A 15,279-nucleotide genomic window follows, 5' to 3' on the forward strand; every position below is an offset into this window, starting at 1 on the left:
GCTGTAGATTTAAATTATTTCTCTCTGACATTTTACATTTTTCATTGACCATTATAAAGAAAATGATTTTTTTATTATATTTTCTTTCCAGCAAAAATCCAAAGAATAATATCAAAATCTCAGGAAAAAAACTTAGGAGGCTCACCAAACGCTTGAATCACAGACTGAGAGAGAAATCACAGATGGAAAGTATGTTTTATTGAATAAGTCATTTTCAAATAGTCTGCACACTGCAAATATTTCCGACAGTATATTTTACTAAGAAAAATTCTAAATTTTAATAAGTAACACTGTAACTTTGAAAAGAAAAATTCCTTAATAACAGCAATGTTTGTTTAATGAATTCTTCCTACTGTGTTCATTTCACTAATTGTGTTTGCATCTATGGTAATAGGACATGTCTTTTTTATACTATTGAATCCAATAAATTTTTTACTTAAATTATATTTTGGAAAGCACTAAATCTCCTATATTTCAAAAATATTTGAATGGCTTTTCAAAACAATGAAACAGCAAAACTAATAAAAGTAAAAAGGGTGGAAGGTCACAATTTGTAAATTAGTGGTTTTGATTATACCAGAACAGTTTTTTTTTATTTTCTTGTTTTGATACAAGCCCGATAAATCATCAGTATGCCAGTTTTATAATCATTGACTTAATATTTTCTTACTTATGATTTCTGGTGCCACAAACATTGACTGTATAAAAATTTAGATTATTATATAGATTATTAAGTCACCATATGCTTTGACATACTTTAGATGAAAAGAAATAGTCTTGTTTGATTTCTTAGCAAAAAAAATAATTTTTGTATGTTTTTATCTGTTGTAATTTACTTCATGATAATCATTTATTTGTAAGCTGTGTTGTTATTAATTCAGCTGAAGTCCCAGAAACAAAAGCAAAGACAGTGACACTGCGAGATGTTGACATGGCTGACAGAGAAGAAGAGTTAAATGAACCAGTTTCATTCTCAGAGCCAGACACAGCTTCAACCTCAGTAACAGCAGCAATGCCAGTGAAATCTTCCAAGAAGAAAAAAAGATCTGGGAAGAAGAACAAAACAAAACCAGTTGAAAGTAACCCTGGAAAGAAAGAACAATTGTTTGATACTGAAGATGGATGGGAAGATGTAGAGATGTCAGAGGGATAAGATATTTGTGAGCAAAATAAATGATCTAAAAACAAAAGGTGTAACTTTTTTTTTGTTTAAATGTTTTCTGACCCATGTTTTTTAAATGCTGGTTGTTCATATTATATAATAAAATAGCCTTGGCAGAAGAAAAGTACCAGTAAAAAAATCAGAAGAGTTCACACAATCTCCATCTGGAATAGCTTGCCATGTGTGCAGCCAAAAATTCCTGTCTCAATTAGGTGTCACCAGCCACATAAGGAGGCACAAAATGCTGTAGGCAGCCCTCTGGATGACAAAATCTATCATTATCATATTAAAATTGTAAAAATATGCTCTAAAACTTTTTTAATCCAAGTAATATCTAAATTCTATGTTATCATTTGAAGTAATCAGAAACATTAATCATATAAGACAAAAGTTAAAACAAATAATTTATTCACATAAAAGTATAATAAATAATGTTCAGCTTTTATGTCTCAGAGTGGACAGTATACAAATGAAGCTAGTGTGAATTCAACTAACCTAGATTATTAATCTAAAGGAAATAATTTAGTTTAAATTGTGTTTTCACTGTAAAGTAGCTGATATATCTATATAATAAGTGGAAATGTTTTTCAGTGTTTTACCAGTACTTTATAAAAAAAATAATTGAACTACACACTCTAAAAATCTATATTATTTGTTTATTTTTTCTTTTCAATTCATTAAAAAAGAATTTGTTTAAAAAAAATGCAATAAATTCATTTTATAGTTTTAAAATGTCTGATTTGACATATGTTGCAGAAATGGATAAGTATGGTCCAATTAATGAAACATACAAATGAAGATATTAGTTTTAATAATAATGTTTAAATATCTGGGTGTGGTCTTTTTTTAAAAAGAAAAATACAAAACATATTTGCAGTAATCTTAAACAAAAATGTGTAATTGCCTAATTAAACAAATATCACATTGGAACCTTTTTTTTTTCTTTTTAGTATAAATGTAATAATAACTTATGATATTACAGCTTTTAAAAGATGAACAAAAATAATAAATAGAATAAATACATTGATATACTATAAATCTGAATATTTTTTGTATCGTGCACAAATAGAATTTAAGATAGGGGAATGTTTCACTTTGTTAATAAACTAGAATACTGTGTTAGCACATGGCCTTCACATTGGATTTCCTTTTGTACATAGAGTCCAGGTGCTATTGCATTCAGAATTAGATGTAAATCTCATGCTTTCACTTTATATGAATTTGGAAGTAGATTATTCTAAATCTAGGTTCATTATGCAAATTTTCATGCAAATTTCTTGTGAGTTGTTCTTTATGCAGGTTTCTTGTGAGTTGTTCATTATGCAGGTTTTTTGTGAGTTGTTCATTATGCATGTTTCTTGTGAGTTGTTCTTTATGCAGGTTTCTTGTGAGTTGATTTTACTGTTGACACTCTGACTAAACTTTCAGCTTCTTTGTACAGTTTCTCAAGGTCCTGTGAAATCAAAAGCTTATCATTTCAAGAACTTTAAAAAATTTTCAAACTGTATTTTCTTATACAATGATAATACAAATAATTCTATTATAACACAGCATATAAAATTATATTAATTATAGGGTCAGCAAGTGTACATTTCAACACTGCTAGATATATGAAGCTTAGAGATTTTGTTATGGTATAAGGAAAATGTATGCACAGATAGTAGTCATTATATTTATTGTTAAAGGTTCTCATGAACTTTAAACTGCTAGACTTGAATATTAATGTCCAATGTGCTTGTTAAACTTTAATACTAATGTTCAAGAAATATTGATCTGGAAATGACCTTTTTTAAAATTAAAAATATCTGGAGCATGAGTACAAATGACCTCACTAAAATAATTTCCCTTACACAATAGATGTGTGAGAAAGATGACATCACAATACATTGTGTTACAAACTAACTATAGGCCTAAGAAAAAATTATCTAACAATATGATTGTCAAAATGACCTCTTCCTGATATAACTTCTCCAGATCTGGATGTATTACTGTTGTGTTGTCTGGTTTCATCCTACCCAGGTGACTTTTATAAGTCTACATTTTAAAAGAAAAAGATGCATAAGGAATTACATAAGTTTCGTAAAAACGTATTAAGAATCACTTAATAATAAAATAGATTATATCTAGTACTTATCTCAAGCCATCCTTAGTTACTTACAGGTATGTTTGAACTAGACTCACTGACTTCATTAGAATGACTAGTGTTTGTGGGCTCATTACTGGTCACTGGTGCAGGATCACCATTTTCTTTGTGGCTACTCTTTGATCTAGATCCATGGCCAGATTGACTTAATATTTGCATCTGTGACTCTATATCCTTGGTGAATAAAATAAAATCATAACAGACAATTAACTTTGAAAATAAAATTTTATAATTCACATTAGACAAATAAACTTACTTTCAAGAGCATGTTCTAGTAACCTAAAAAAAAAAAAACAAAAAAAAAAGTCATCGACTTGACCTAGTCATTATCTCTGTAATATTGATGCAATGTCTTGATCTAAGTCATCTCTGTACTGGTACCAGTAATGTTGATCTAGACTTTAGTCATTATCTTTGTATGTTGATGCAATGTTATGAGCTAAGTCATGTGTATGTTGATTCTTAAGTGTCTATACAATGTTAGGGTAACCAGATAACTGCATACAAAAAGGAGGACAGAAAGAGGAGAAAGATTTATAAATGAGGACAGACAAACAAGACAAAGTAAATTTCAAAAACTAAGCTTACAATTAACATTGAAGAAACATAGCAGTCAATCCAATGATCTAATTCTAATTGAACAATAAGATTATATTTCTTATGAAGTGACACTATTCTTTGGATTGTACTTTGGGAGAAGAATTACTCTGAGTGAGTCAGTTGAAAGTCTTTTTCTATCATTTGTCCCACTATACTGTCAGTTTTTAAATTGTACTTTGTGAGAAGAATTACACTCTGAGTCAATTAAGAGTGTTCTTCTATCTTTTGTCCACAATACTATGTTGTCCATCAAAAAGGCTTATTTAAAATAAAAGTTCATAAATCTTGAGTTCTGAGAACGATGTTTTACATAAACAGTCTTAATGATACAAAAAAAACCCACCTCTGTCCATGATGGTGGTAGTTTAAAACTTTATGCTTTATCTGTGCTGCAAATTCTTTCAAGTTGAAGTTCTGGTCCACTGAACCTGATTTACTTCTTCACAAAAATACCACATTTCTTTAAACGCTGTGTGTATCACAATTCATTATTTCTGAGTTTGTGTGCTTAAACTAAATGATACAGAGAATTGAAGTCTACAGCTGGATATTGTGCCAATGCAGTAAACAACTGGTTAAAAGCCAGTTTTTTTTTTCACATTTTAGGTCATTGCCTGCTGGATGGAAGATGCAACCTCAAAAAGGAAGACGCCTTTTGCCAGATGTCCAGTAATTTCAAATTATTTATAGATTTCATAACGTTTACTAGTTGAATGCAAATAGAAAGCAGTATACTTATGAAAGGAAAGAAACATCAAAGATTGAATGATCCTCCTTCTGGTAAGACCATAGGAACAACAGAATAGAGAAGAAAAAAACTTATGTTGAAGTTTGTACGTATGGCTTTAGCTTTCAACAAAATACAAAATGGACTGTAACTTACATTTGGTTTATACAATGATTCATGTTTCTGGGCTTGCCTCTGCTCGAATTTTTTGTCTGCTGGACTCTGATCAATAGTAAACAAGTTTTGAAATATTAGGCAATGTCTAGTCTGTTTAGATTTTTTTCTTAAGAGGTGATGATAGAGATATTTAATGGTGTGATGATAGACCTAATCGTCTAGTGATATGATGATAGAAATCATTTTAATGATGGGATGATAGAGATAAGATATTTAGTGATGTGATGATAGAGATAAGATATTTAATGATGTGATGATAGAGATAAGATATTTAGTGATGTGATGATAGAGATAAGATATTTAATGATGTGATGATAGTAATAAGATATTTAATGATGTGATGATAGAGATAAGATATTTAATGATGGGATGATAGAGATAAGATATTTAGTGATGTGATGATAGAGATAAGATATTTAATGAAGTGATGATAGAGATAAGATATTTAGTGATGTGATGATAGAGAAAAGATATTTAGTGATGTGATGATAGAGATCAGATATTTAGTGATGTGATGATAGTGATAAGATATTTAGTGAAGTGATGATAGAGATAAGATATTTAATGATGTGATGATAGAGATACGATATATAAGATATTTAATGATGTGATGATAGTGATAAGATATTTAATGATGTGATGATAGAGATAAGATATTTAATGATGTGATGATAGAGATAAGATATTTAGTGATGTGATGATAGAGATAAGATATTTAATGATGTGATGATAGAGATAAGATATTTAGTGATGTGATGATAGAGATAAGATATTTAATGATGTGATGATAGAGATAAGATATTTAATGATGTGATGATAGTGATAAGATATTTAGTGAAGTGATGATAGAGAAAAGATATTTAATGATGTGATGATAGAGATAAGATATTTAGTGATGTGATGGTAGAGATAAGATATTTAGTGATGTGATGATAAAGAATCTTTTAGTGAGGTGATGATAGAGGTATACTTTTATTGAGGTGATTCTATAATAATGTGTATGGAAATAAGATCAAATATTTAATATTCTTGGTGCGCTGTAGCCCACATTACAATGCAACAGTAAGGGGAAAAGACAGGTGGGAAAACCTCTAAAACAAGAACCCATATAAAAAAATGTAAGCCTCAATTAGCCTTAATAAAAAAAAAAGGTTGGTGGAATATCATTTAAAATTAAATATATATCGTTATATATACAGTATTAATAAATACTGTTCTATCTGCTAAACTAGATTTTAATGGTAATAAAATTAACTTCAACTACACATGCAGGTACAAAGGGTCACAACTGCTGCATAAGTAGTATCTTTACCAACTATCTCACCAATGTATCGTGCTTATCTCCCCTTTTGTTGCTTTCATCCCGAAGAATACCCTGAAGTTTTAATTTTAGAATTCGTTGTGTTTCGGCTTCAGCCAGGCGCCTTTCTCTTTCATCTTGTTGTCTCTAGCATTGGAAATGAATAAAAGCACATGAACGCACAGAGCAATGAGATACAACTGCAACTACTTCAGTTAATAAACCAATATACAGGTATGCCAGTTTTTCTCAAGTCAGCTTAGCTTAGGAAGCCAAGGGTGTATTTTAAAATGTGATGAAACATAAAACAATTAGGCCTATAACACAATTGTCCGGCTTTTAATAGCAATCACAGATCTATTTACAATAGGCCCATCCTTGAAATCTAAATTAAGGCCTACGTAGATCTAATGAATGTTCACAAAAGCTAGTCCCTTTACATTTTTGTTTTCGGAAGTAGTGTTGTGTAGATAATGTTTTAGTCTTTTGTATACTAGAAATGGTTCTTTCTAGAGTTAATAGGGGACTGGCAACTGGTTCACCCTGGAGACATTCGAGGTGCATATGGTGTACGTAGACATACAAGGGCGTGATTAGTTCATCAAGTTCGTGATATGTATCTTGTCGCTAAAGTCGTCAACAAATCGACGTGTGGATGATAATCGACCGTTCTGACATACTTTCGAGTAGAATCGCGTTAACGAAGACGCAGATCCACATATTTCGGACCAATGGTAGGTGTTCATAGTAGAGATCTATTTATTCAATAGTATTATACTTTCAAAATATGCTAAGCTATCAATCACAAACCGGAAGTTGTAACCTGAACCCAGGATAGGATAGGAGGCCTATTCATCATAAAGAACATGCAGAGAAAAAAAAAGAGAATATTTTAACTGTCGAAAGTCTTGGCAGACGGCATTGAATCAGTTTGCATTTTTTCATTGTCTGCACTCAACTTTAGGGCTAACTTTAGATTTATAACTAATTCGTGTAATATGTAGACGACTTTCAACTGCTATTAGGTCAATACATTCATTGTGTGAGTCTTTTTGTTGATCGTAATTAGGGTCATGTCAAAGTTTATAGCCAATGTTGAGCTTGATTAAATAATGACATAGTCCTTTAAGATCTGATCTTATTACCTTTTATATGGACCAATATTTCTAAGCACACATTCATTTTGTGCATTCTAAATATGTAGGACTTTGTTGTTAAAGTGACATTATCACGTTGATAAAAATGTTCTGTAAATATTACCCCATATTACATTAAGGAAGTATTCTTGGGATTTGGTTTTCTCTTTTAATGAAAAAATAAGTTGATGGTGTCAGTTCTGATTTCTTTATAAGTCTGTAAAGGGATGCGCTTGTTTGTCTTGTGATATGATAATGTTGGAGCTCATTCAATTTGAAAAGAACCAATAGAAAAACAATTTGAATGAATTTTAAATTCATTCACTTTTGTTGTCATAAAAACTATATATTTATAGTTTAAATACCAGTGAAAGAATGTTTATTACTTCCAACCATCAATGAGATATTTGAACTGAACATTCTGAAATCAACAAATCAACAAACTGAAACGCTCATGGTGCTACTGCTAGAACTATGCACAAAGAAGATTCGATGAATGGGACAGCTATTGCAGCACCTTGTGATCCTTATGCGATTCTTCTGAAGACCTAGACACCAGAAGTGCAGTACTATAGCAAGCTGTCGATGATTGTACGATATAGACCTATTTGATGAAGTCAATGATACATAAGAAAACATTCAGACTGGCGTAGCAACCATGACGCAAAAGAGTTCATTGTGCCCGGGCCATTCACCATTTAGGAATACTTAGAAAGGGGAAAAAAAACGAATGTATAAAATGTGGGTTAGTGTTAGGGTTACTTAATACTTATTAATTGTTTTGATAAGTCGTTTAGGAATGGAGCGTAGTAACACTGTTATTTGTAAAAGGCAGTACCTCCATTGGAAGGGCTTTTTGTGAATTAACTGACATATATACAGTTTTTCATTCCTGAACCCACGGCTAACTTGTAATGCTACTGTCTAAAGGTTAAACTATTGACAAAGTGATGACCAGCAAGTGAATCTTGTATTGAACTTGAGACGTTAGCTCAAATGCTATTAAGAAGCATCTTTTCAAATCAAACCAGCAAGAGAGGTTCATTTAAAATATTTTGTTTCTTGATATTTATTATGTTTTTAGTTTTAATTATCCTACCTTTGAACTATTAGTACCGGTATTAATAAAATCTAAAAATAATGTTTTAGATCAATTCATGATTGTGTAACAATCACTTGTAGTTACTTTGTGATACAAAGAGCTGACCGCACCGTTGACACCCCACCTAGCAACGCCTTCGTTATCACTTTACTCCCTCTCCAGTAGCTTCTAAAACGAACTATATTCAGGAATAAATGTCATAGATGCTTTCAGGCGCGAGGTTTGAATGTAACTGAGGTATGGACACCTTTTAGTGTTGTACAAGAGTAGACTCCTCGAGTTAGAAGGGGCATTGAACGCAACCTCAAAGAAGTTAAAGAAGATCCTGACCTCTAAGTCTTCCATAACTTTCTGACGAAGAGCTTCGTGCCATTTCCGGTCACTATAAGGTATTTTTTCATTGCCCATGACAGCCTCTAGAAGCAGACTGTTTTTCTTGAGACTGAAATATAACATTGAAAATATTAACTTTAAGCTGAAATATAACAACATAACATTCACAATATTAACTTTAAACTGAAATTTAGCATTGAAATAATTTAAACTGATTTCAAAGTTAAGGCTTTCCATAAGATTACCTTTTTTTAAATGACATATTTCATTCGTGATAGACATAAATTAACCGCATTGACTTGCTAATGAATTTATTAATTATCTTAAGATGTGCACGTTATTTTAAAACAAATATAGTTTTATAAAAACAAAGGAGATCAGAGTGATTGAGGCTATTATATGGGTCCACAAATAAGATTGGACCAAAAGCGCTCTGAGCATGCTAAAAGCTATAATAATAATAATAATCTCTCTACTCGGCATAGTTGGTAAAATATTCGCTAAAGTGGCACTATCCAGGCTGCAAGTGATAGCTTCTAGAGTTTATCTAGAATCTCAATGTGGATTTAAGAGTGGTAAATCCACTATAGACATGATATCATCTCTAAGACTGCTGCACGAGCTATGTCAAGCCAAGATGTATGCTCGCACCTACTCTGTTTGACATATTCTTTTCCTGCCTATTACATTATGCTTATAACAACATCAGCCAAGGTGTATTTCTCCGTACAAGATCCTCTGGAAAACATTTCAATGTATCCAGATTGAGGGCAAAAACCAAAGTTTGAAAAATAGAAAGGTACTAATCAGGGAATACTTCTGCGCTGATGATACAGCTATTGTTGCTGAATCTGCTTCTCTGCTTCAGACCCTGGTTGGCAAACTGATGCATGTAAGAAGTTTGGCTATTCGCGGCTGCAGAAAACCCCTAACCCTAATATCTTACTGACTACCAATACCAAAGCCCTAATCTACTTGACCTGTGTGACGAGCACTCTGTGATACGGTAGTGAAACATGCAGGGGAAACGAATCTCCATATCTTCCACCTCCGATCCTGATTTCTAAATAAGGTGGATAAGAATAAATAGCCAATGAGGAGGAAGTGCAAAGATCAGGGTGCCATGACAACCGCGCTGTTATTAGCAGTAAACGCCCTTGTCTAGCTTGTACATGATCCCAGAATGCCACAAGGTCAACTCCCACGAGACATTCTGTATAGTGATCTAATAGAAGGCAGGAGAGCCGCTGGCCGACCACTTTTAAGGTATAGGTGGTCCACTTCTAAACTATAGGTGGTCCACTTCTAAACTATAGGTCGTCCACATTTACAGAATACTGATGTATGCAAACGTGACATGAAGCTCTTCAAAGTCGACATCAACAATAACAAAGGAGCTAGGAAACATCTGAAAAATGAGGCACTGGATAGATCCACATAGAGGGCAAGCATAAAAACACATCACAGCAATCAAGTTCTCTCTAGTTTTAAAAGATACATCACAGCAATCAGGTTGTCTCTAGTTTAAAAAGATACATCACAGCAATCAAGTTCTCTCTAGTTTAAAAAGACACATCACAGCAATCAAGTTCTCTCTAGTTTAAAAAGACACATCACAGCAATCAAGTTCTCTCTAGTTTTAAAAGACACATCACAGCAATCAAGTTGTCTCTAGTTTAAAAAGATACATCACAGCAATCAGGTTCTGTGGTTTAAAAAGATACATCACAGCAACCAAATTGTCTCTAGTTTAAAAAGATACATCACAGCAATCAGGTTCTGTGGTTTAAAAAGACCCATCACAGCAACCAAATTGTCTCTAGTTTAAAAAGATACATCACAGCAATCAGGTTCTGTGGTTTAAAAAGACCCATCATAGCAAACAAATTGTCTCTAGTTTAAAAAGACCCATCACAGCAATCAAGTTGTCTCTAGTTTAAAAAGATACATCACAGCAATCAGGTTCTGTGGTTTAAAAAGACCCATCATAGCAACCAAATTGTCTCTAGTTTAAAAAGACCCATCACAGCAACCAAATTGTCTCTAGTTTAAAAAGATACATCACAGCAATCAGGTTCTGTGGTTTAAAAAGACCCATCATAGCAACCAAATTGTCTCTAGTTTAAAAAGACCCATCACAGCAATCAAGTTGTCTCTAGTTTAAAAAGACCCATCACAGCAATCAAGTTGTCTCTATATCTTGTCGCTGAGCTCATGTTGTGGGTTTGCCTCATCTAATTATTGTTAGAAGAAGATTGAAATATTTGGATAATGAAAGTTTCACGAGATAATGCAAAAACTTTGATGGATTAAGAAAAAACAAACAACTTTCAATAGATTTTTTAAAATGTCAAATGTGCACAACTTTCTGAAAATAAGAGACCTCAACTTGTTAGCGAAAGGATTCGAAGTCTAGTCGTCGAAATGACTGTCCGCAGTGCATAACACAAGACCAAGCAATTTTCCTACGCTTATAAGTCTAACGTCATTAGGTAATAATAAACACAAACATTTATTTTTTTTAAAATTATCACTGACAGTGTTAAAACCGAGGGGCGTGGTGACTTAATGGTGAAGTGCTTGGCTTTCGACTCAAGTTCATCTTCGGGATTTGATTTAAGAGTGCTCTTAAGTCTAACAAACTCTAATGGGGACCTGCTGGGCCACATGACACCCTTGCTGACCGTGGGCCACAAAAACAAATGACCTTTAGATCATAGGGTCTGAAAGAAATTCTTATTTATGTGTAAAGCTAGAAAAGTGAGTGTGTATGTGTGTGTTAGAGAGAGATATTTGATATGAGTGAATGATGTAGTGAGAGGCAGAGTACAATTCCTAAAATTATATTCACCAGGACAAAATACCACAAAGAAATGTAACAATAACACCTTCCAATAAAATTTTAGAAAAATCAATCAACCATAACTTACAAATGAGCTTATAAAATATTTAGAAAGACCCAAAGATAAAAACCCATTTCACATGCTTGAATATCAAAGAAAAACAGATAACCAAAGCAAGCAATAACTCTTTCCTGACAAGTGCTTATGAAGCATCGACTAAGCTGTTCATTGTGCAAGGGGCGTTAAATCTCATTTTGGCAATAACATCTTAACTAGCACGTGACATTACATATAGATCTTTCTCTAAACGTTTTTTAAACTTCTTGAAGAAATAAGAGAATGAGTGTAAAGAGACAGAGAGAAAACGATCTCTATTCCACCGAGAATGTTGGAAATAGGCCACGTTGACAAGAAGAACACAACGAAGGGTTCAGTGCAGTCACTCAAAACTATTGAAAAACAGTAATCATTTAAAAACCATATTGATTCGCTATTTTGTTGCAGCATAACATTACATACTACTACGTTAAATAGTTGAAAGACTCAAAAATTAATTTTAATAGAGAAATAATCTATTTTGAAAAAAGACTTTTATTGATGTTATGTCATTATAGGCTTTTGGCTGTAGGGTTCGTTTAGTGGCTCTATTTATTGATATTGTATAGCTACATATTTGTATGCATAATGTGGATGTAGACGTTTAAAAATGGTAAACTAAATATGCATGAAGAAAAATGTGGGGGAAATATAAAATGATAATGAGACTGTGATAAGCAGCGATTCGGAAATATATTGAGAGAAAGAGAAGAAGAAAATAACGACAAAGAAAGTAGTACCAGTTATTGAAGAAAGTAGTACCAGTTATTGAAGAAAGTAGTACCAGTTATTGAAGAAAGTAGTACCAGTTATTGAAGAAAGTAGTAACAGTTATTGAAGAAAGTAGTACCAGTTATTGAAGAAAGTAGTACCAGTTATTGAAGAAAGTAGTACCAGTTATTGAAGAAAGTAGTACCAGTTATTGAAGAAAGTAGTACCAGTTATTGAAGAAAGTACTACCAGTTATTGAAGAAAGTACTACCAGTTATTGAAGAAAGTAGTACCAGTTATTGAAGAAAGTAGTACCAGTTATTGAAGAAAGTAGTAACAGTTATTGAAGAAAGTAGTACCAGTTATTGAAGAAAGTAGTACCAGTTATTGAAGAAAGTAGTACCAGTTATTGAAGAAAGTAGTACCAGTTATTGAAACTTTGAGCAGATAATAGGTGGATTCAGAAAGACAGGGAGTTAGAATATACTTGTAGAAACATTTTTTCACAAAGAACTTATTTCATCACTACACCGTTGTTCTAAGGAGAAACAAGTCTGATATTGTATAATTACCAAAAGTTAGAATTAATTACTTCTCAGATAAGCTCGCCAAGTCGTTCCAGCGATCTAAGATATGGCACACTCTAATTAATATGACCAGCACATGTTAAGTCCCGTTTGGTAGGACAAGTATATGAAGTGACCAGTAGGCCTGCCACCAGGACCGGCTTTACAAACAGCGAGGACCAACTTAATGGGCGCCTACGAGGCCCTTCGTCTAAATTATCTGTATATAATAACAACTTATAACTATAGATCATTATGTCAAAAGTTATTATAAACAAGCACAGGAAGCAAATCAAACAAAGTTACGTCAATCGTACGATACACTAAATATGTTAACCCATTGATACATTTTTAAAAGCCTGTGACAATAGCTATGACTGACAATGATATGCGGGGCACAATTTCGAGCAATCCACCTAAGGCTGGCCCTGAGTAGCAAAAATATTGATAGTTTAAATATCCTCTCGCTGATCCACTGTCAAAAAAAAACAAAAAAAAAAACAATAGCGCTAATAAGAATAATAAAAATGTAATAGACAATGAAAGAGAGTGATTTAAAAAAAAAGAGAGATCGAGAAAGACAGAGAGAGGGGGAGAGAAAGAGTGAAATGAAGAGAACGTAAGAGAAACAGAGATTACTAAAGAGAGATCGAGAGAAATTTAACAACAAAAAAGAAATTTTTACGCTATACGTAAACATTTAGTAACTGAAGACTTAAGGACATGGCTAGCTCTGTAATGTTTGATCTTATGATGACTTATCAGTGAAACATTTTCTTGTAGAGCGATAGTGGCCTGATGATAGTGTAGCAATCAACCGACATGCCAATGAATGCTGAGATAAATAAAGTGCAATAGAAACTGAATTAATTAAAACCAAACTTTTTTACAATAACAATGCAATGATGACAGCAGGCTTTTTAAAATACGGGTTTTATAGTTGTAGGTCCATGTAGAATATTTGCAGTGGAGACAAGAAAGACTTTGCTTAATGTTTTGGCCTGGTCCCTTTTTTATCCCCCTTGTTTTCGAATTACTTCCACTTGCTTTCGGTTTTATAATGTTAAAGAAACAAAAAAAAAACTTGCCTTTGCATGACACTTTGACCCCTGTATCTATCCATAACATCCTCGAGGTCAAAGTTGGCCAAAATTTCTCGTATAATTTTGGCCTGGCGGGACGAGATCTCTGCTTCTGCTGGTCCCTGGCCACCTGAAAACACGTCATAAGGATTTGAAACCTGTGCATCATCTGACATGAGAGCTCTAGAGTCAGACACATAGCTGTCCGTGAGACTCAGTTGGTCAGAACTGTCAACATCGTCAATATGGCCATTTTCAACATGGCCGTTCTCTTGACATTCTTCCTTTTCATCCCCTTCAGAAGTGTTTAGTTTCTCTTGGTCATTAGATTCACTTGCCTTGACATCATCCTCCAGATTATTGCTCACTCCTGTAGACAAAGGTGTATCCAAATCTTTTTCTGGCTGCGTTAACTTTTCCGAAGACTGCAAGAAATCTTGGGAATGTTTATTGTTCTTACTAGCCTTCGATTTAGATCCTAATCCTTGAACTGACGTCACTTCCTTAGGGCTTGCATCTCCGTACTTAAGTTTTCCATGTGAATTTGCTAAAGTTTTGGAAGATTTGTTGGTCTGAATTTTAGTTTTGCTGTTCATATTTTTGGTTTGTTAAAAACGTCCATTAATAAGGAAACAAATATATCTTCCAATGGTTCAGTGTAACATGTTACCTCTCGAGTGTTGAAAACATCGTAAATCCAAGTTATTAACACTTAATGATTTTAAAGTCCGTAAGTTCATTTTTTTCTTAAGTTATCTCCCCCGCTAGGTTTATATCTAGTCTCAGTAGAAAGCACGTTTGTTTGTTACATACGTGTCTTGGAAATTGAAGAGTTCACTTAATACAATTGTCTACTTGAGTGTAGATGAATATAAGCCTACTAAAATACGAAATAACTATTTGGCAACTACGTAACTTTAAAAACAAAACTGTTTCACAGCGAAACTATGTATGAAACGTAAGAGTTGATTGCAGCACTTGGCCCACGTCTGTAACACAATCGTTGAACTAAGAAGTGAGAAAGTTTTATGAAGTTCCTGAGCCGGTGCAGACCTCGGCGTGATCTGGTGATTGTGATCTAGCTGAACAATGGGGGAGGGAACTGAGAACGGAGCATTGAAAAGAGAGGGGGGGGGGGGGAGGAGTTATGATTTTTCTCCCATGATTCTATCACAGCGTTTCTCAAACTGTTGGGCGGGGGGGGGGTGTGTGTGAGGCTATAAGGCGTTCAATTTTAAAAAAAAGTGATAAAAAATACTATTAAAAAAATAAGGGGAAGAACAGCATATTAACAGCCGTAC

The 15,279-nt window shown here is 33.3% G+C and overlaps 2 protein-coding genes across 3 annotated transcripts in view; one reads left to right on the forward strand and one right to left on the reverse strand.

Moving 5' to 3' along the window:
• Nucleotides 1–1,190, forward strand: part of LOC106074657 (uncharacterized) — a 119,919-nt gene extending 118,729 nt beyond the window's left edge. For both annotated transcript variants that reach the window (XM_056041952.1, XM_056041953.1), the window contains exons 5-6: nt 92–189; nt 882–1,190. In XM_056041952.1, coding sequence (XP_055897927.1) covers nt 92–189; nt 882–1,153 — 370 coding nt within the window. In that variant the 3' untranslated portion in view covers nt 1,154–1,190. The remainder of the gene's footprint in view (nt 1–91; nt 190–881) is intronic.
• LOC106074658 (uncharacterized) lies at nt 98–15,030 on the reverse strand. The gene is made up of 7 exons (XM_056041951.1): nt 13,985–15,030; nt 8,678–8,789; nt 6,134–6,256; nt 4,789–4,854; nt 3,321–3,479; nt 3,113–3,196; nt 98–2,615 (listed from the first exon to the last, which is right to left on the reverse strand). Exons 1-7 carry the CDS (start codon nt 14,572–14,574, stop codon nt 2,535–2,537), a joined length of 1,215 nt encoding a protein of 404 aa, XP_055897926.1. The 5' UTR covers nt 14,575–15,030; the 3' UTR covers nt 98–2,534.
• Nucleotides 15,031–15,279: the final 249 nt, after the last annotated feature.

The sequence above is a fragment of the Biomphalaria glabrata genome, chromosome 9, assembly GCF_947242115.1.
Source record: "Biomphalaria glabrata chromosome 9, xgBioGlab47.1, whole genome shotgun sequence".
NCBI lineage: Eukaryota > Metazoa > Mollusca > Gastropoda > Planorbidae > Biomphalaria > Biomphalaria glabrata.

What these genes read in the sequence shown, in the direction of transcription:
- LOC106074658 (XM_056041951.1), bottom strand. Translation starts at nt 14,574, where the DNA reads ATGAACAGCAAAACTAAAATTCAGACCAACAAATCTTCCAAAACTTTA. An exon ending in GAGATAAGCACGATACATTG is followed by an intron (nt 4,855 to 6,133) that starts GTGAGATAGTTG and finishes ACTATTGATCAG; the next exon opens with AGTCCAGCAGACAAAAAATT. An exon ending in AGAAGTTATATCAGGAAGAG is followed by an intron (nt 2,616 to 3,112) that starts GTCATTTTGACA and finishes TTGATTTCACAG; the next exon opens with GACCTTGAGAAACTGTACAA.